Source organism: Syzygium oleosum, unplaced genomic scaffold, assembly GCF_021117445.2.
Source record: "Syzygium oleosum isolate NSW1041296 unplaced genomic scaffold, Sole_v2.1 Sole_v2.21, whole genome shotgun sequence".
Classification (NCBI taxonomy): Eukaryota; Viridiplantae; Streptophyta; class Magnoliopsida; order Myrtales; family Myrtaceae; genus Syzygium; species Syzygium oleosum.
Window position 1 is genome coordinate 5,978,013 of NW_026607505.1, and position 4,233 is coordinate 5,982,245.

Sequence of the window (4,233 nt, forward strand, 5' to 3'; positions counted from 1 at the left end):
CATCTATATTTAATCAAATCTAAGAAAACTCATACCCAAACTAAGGTGAGAGTACAGAGTGAGCGAGCGCAAGATTGAGTGAGGGTGAGAGAGAGTCATAGAGGTGGATAGGGTCGAAGTAAGCTGTGAACCCATTTAATACCCATATTATTTTGGATTTTTCCATATTAAACGAATTTATGACTCATTTATTGAATATAATTAACTCATATAAAAATTCAACCCATTAAATATGGATTAAGAAATGAGTCTATGAATCATTTGGACGGGCCTACAGGGCAGATATAAGTTGAATAAATAAGGATGTATTTAGTAAATGGGTTGGTTGGATACAGTTCTGGTTGAGTATGGCTCACTAAATTTACATATAAATGGGTCAAAATGGGCTAAATGGATCAATTTGGGTCGGAGATGGTCCGACCCAACCAAAAATCCAACCCGATCCACCCATATAATGGTCCTAGTTATGACTCAATGAGGCTTTCGATTAATCTAGTTCCTAACTTGTGAGCAACTCTAGTTTTTTGTCTGATCTGATAGTGGATAAAGGTGACAAAATGGGTCTAGAACCCATATTTTAATCCATCTATTAATGGTGTGGGTCATAAATAAATTTACTTAAGTTTTGAAAACAAGTTTAAGTGGTCATATATGGGTTAGTTAACATCTTAATGGTCTTAAATATGTTTTAAATGGGTCATAAATGGGTTCGTTAAGTGAGCCATAGATAGACAAGTCATTTTTTTAATTCTTTTAATTTTCTGATTTTTCATAATTTTTTATATTTTAATTTTTTTCTTTTTTCTTTCTAGGAAATCCAGCAGGGGTAGCCGATGACTCGCCGACTGCCATTCACTGGTCGTTGTCGAACGCCGCCGGTAGTCACCGGACGCCGCCGATCATCGTCGGTCACCGGTCATCAGTCGTCGCCGGACGTAGAAGATAAAAAAGAAAGGAAAACGAAAAAGAATATAAAAATATTTTTAAAAATCACATTTTTTTAAAAAAAAAATTTATAAAAAATTGTCCACAATGTTTTAGCAATATATATATTTTTAAAAACTTATAAGAAACATGTTGAAGTTTTTTAGTAATATGGGTCGGGTCAGATCGAATATGGGTCGCTAGAATTGTATTGTATGGAAATTAGTCAAAACGGGTTTTATGAGTCAATATGAGCCGGATCATTTTAGACTCGATTCAAATCTAACCCGACCCACCCATTTTACATACCTAAGTAGCGGGGGAAGCTTTTCTTCCAGCTCGTCGGCTCCACATAAAATTTGGCCCGCCTAGTCTCTCCGTGGCTGGTGATCGATATCCTTTTTTTTTTGGGGGGGGTTGTGGGGAATTGGGCTCGTTGCTTGTGTTATCAAAATGTTTTTGGGCCGGCGAAGCCCGCACCTATATATCCAACTTCTTACTCGTTCGTCGATCACCAGTCAGTTCGAGACCGAACGGCGGTGTCCCCTTCTCTTCACCAGCGGAGAGACACCCACTCCCCCCCCGCTCGGCCATGGTAAAGTCGACGAATCCACCCTTCAAGTTCCATCTCTGAATTCCCACTCGTTTCTGCTTGTGAATCACTATCATCCCCTTTTTTCCCGGAATTTCTCTTTGTATTCATCTCTCCGTCCTTCGTCTCGTGACGTTTCTTCTGATATACAATGAAGGCTCAGAAACCCATCACCAGTCCCGTGCCGATCTCGTGGTACCCGACGCTGTCCGTGTTGATGCTCGCGATCGGACTCGTCATCGCGGCTTCGTTCTTCGTGTAAGGCTCCCGTCTGATCCCCAGGCACTTCCCCGCAAAAGGGCTGTTTTCTTTTGTTTTTGGGGCGTGCTTGCATTGAGCTATTCTGCTGTTCGGATCCAATGAGGACATTCTTTTCCATGAGTCGAGCGTTTTCTTGAGTTGATGATATGAACGATCAGATGATGGCATTTGGGCTGATTGAAGGCCATGAGGGTTTTTCACATGACCCTTTTTGGAGGAGTAACTTTGATGCTCTGATCTGGGAAATAGAACTCTAGGAAGAGGGGCTTTTTGATATGTGCAGGTGAGTTACCATTTACTTGCGTATTGGAGTAAGTGGCACTTACTGCGCCTTAATCTTCGAGCAAATCATTTCTCTAGGCAACGGCCAACGATGTCGCTCTTGTTGGCTAGTAGTTTTCTTGAAGCCATTGGATGATAGCATTTAGGCATTCTCTGTGAAGAAAGGTGAGTTGGGATGCAGGTTGGTCTTTAACGGGCAATTTAATCGCGGCTTTTAAGGATCGGTCAAATGATTATTATATTCGAGTTCGCGAGGGAACTGGGTGAATAGTATGAGTTGCTATTTTCATTTTCCATGAACACGAAGCTTTTGTATCGCGTATCAACTGCTATATAGATTCCTACGTGCAAATTGCGAAATGCAATGTGTATCAATCCTGTTTGTTCAATAATTTGGTAATACTTACCAGATGCCGACATCTTCTGCATCTCCTGTTGTTTTTAGTAAAAGGATTCTTCAGAACTTGATCAAAACAAGGCTATTTATTCCGAGCCTCTAGAATATTTTATTGGGTAACTATGGTGGTCTTTTATCCTGTCTATTTGAAGGCACGGAAAACGCTGTTTAAATGGACTTAGATATGAGTGCACGAAAGTCCCTTAATATAAATTGAGCACAGAGTGAGCAAACATATCCTGTTGGGTTCCTTCATGGTAGTGGAGGCGAAATGGTATCTAGATATAGTTGTGGACTTGCTAGAAGGTCCCTCATTAAAAGCTGTGCATATTGGTGCACAGCCTGGTTTTATATTCCCTCGCGTCCTCGGTTTAAGGTTATTCGACATAGGCTTCAATTGAACTAGTTGTTGCAACTTCAGTGGCATATGGTGCAGTTGTTTTTCCTCATGGACAAATTGAAGAATTCCCTAATAATGATGAGGGTCGGTGCTGCATGGTCCTTACTGCAAAGCTGTCTAAATTTGACATTTTCCTCATGGATGGTTTCTGACAAGAGTACACTGTAATTTGCTGTACATCATTCATAGTTATTGTACTGTATATGCTAGAAACTTTCATGTCGTTAATCAGTATACAGTTTTTTTTGGCTAGAAATCAGTAAACAGTTGTAAACATGCTTTGTTGTTTTTGAAGCTATGAAGCAACCTCTTCTAGGCGAAATCGTAGCCTAGCTAAGGAGCTTTTTACAGGAGCTGTGGCCTCCATCTTCCTGGTATTTCACTTCATCTTTGGTCTTATTATACTGAATAAATTTGTTGCTTCTCCCACATTGCATAAAATTTCTCATATCCTATTTTTAGTTACAGTCCTCAGCTTCAGTTAATAACTATAATTAGCCATTTCATTGTCTTCTTCCGTCATCCTTGTGTCAATGGATTTTCTCATTGTACTCAAGTGAACCTTTTTTTTTTTCAATTGAATTGATGGTTATATCATTCGATTGCAAAGATTGACTATAATGGTAATCCGGTAAAATACCAGAACTACTAGTTCTTATTGCTGATAACATGTTTTTGCATTTGGTGCAGGGTTTCGGGTCGTTGTTCTTACTCCTCTCTTGTGGCGTCTACGTCTGATACAAAGCTCTGTAGCTTTTACGCAGCACGTATTCTGCGTCAGATGGGTGATTTTCCCGAAGCGGACAATTTAGCATGAGTTCATGATTTGGAATGAGGTCGTTGCTGTAGAAGAGGGAGAGCATACTTATTAATAATAACTCGTCTATATGCGGATGGCTGTTATCTATCTTGGTTAAATGTGCTTGGCGTAAATTGCTTCGACCCGTTGATTTTCAATGTGCAGCCCCTTTATTTGCTAATCTGATATGATAATGCGCTCGAATCTCCGATGATCCGATACCCTGATCAATTCCGGCTATACGTACCGGGACATGATCTGATATACAGAATGTAGAAGATAAGTAGCTGGTGGTTTCTAAAATAGCTGAGTTTGAGAAGCCTCTTAAGTCTTCACTATGCACGAGTTCCTGAAGAGCACCACTCATTAACATGCAGTGACATAGTCATTCTAATCCTCAAGACACACCGTGCTTGTATACGCACATAGCCAAGGAACCAAAATGCCCATGAATCGTGATCGCTTGCTGGTCTCCGTGACAAACCGAGCAAGAACACAGCACAGACCTCAAGAGTTAGACAATCCCGCTTTCTCGGGCGAGATCTCGAACTCATTCTGCTTTCTTTCCTTGGCTCTGA

The 4,233-nt window shown here is 40.5% G+C and overlaps 1 protein-coding gene across 2 annotated transcripts; it reads left to right on the top strand.

The window, feature by feature from the left end:
- The first annotated feature begins 1,444 nt into the window (after positions 1 to 1,444).
- LOC115670933 (uncharacterized) lies at positions 1,445 to 3,836 on the top strand. Of its 2 annotated transcripts, XM_030592342.2 has the most exons (4): positions 1,445 to 1,519; positions 1,674 to 1,774; positions 3,152 to 3,230; positions 3,547 to 3,836. In XM_030592342.2, the coding sequence occupies exons 1-4, from the start codon at positions 1,517 to 1,519 to the stop codon at positions 3,592 to 3,594; spliced, it is 231 nt and encodes a 76-aa protein (XP_030448202.1). In that variant the 5' UTR covers positions 1,445 to 1,516; the 3' UTR covers positions 3,595 to 3,836. The 2 variants fall into 2 exon arrangements, with proteins under 2 accessions (XP_030448202.1, XP_056176721.1); XM_056320746.1 differs by having other exon boundaries at positions 1,492 to 1,774.
- The last annotated feature ends 397 nt before the right edge of the window (positions 3,837 to 4,233 follow it).

Coding starts and splice junctions, on each gene's coding strand:
- LOC115670933 (XM_056320746.1), top strand. CDS start 1,668: ATGAAGGCTCAGAAACCCATCACCAGTCCCGTGCCGATCTCGTGGTAC. Junction 1,775..3,151: donor ATCGCGGCTTCGTTCTTCGT/GTAAGGCTCCCG, acceptor TTGTTTTTGAAG/CTATGAAGCAACCTCTTCTA. Junction 3,231..3,546: donor CTGTGGCCTCCATCTTCCTG/GTATTTCACTTC, acceptor CATTTGGTGCAG/GGTTTCGGGTCGTTGTTCTT.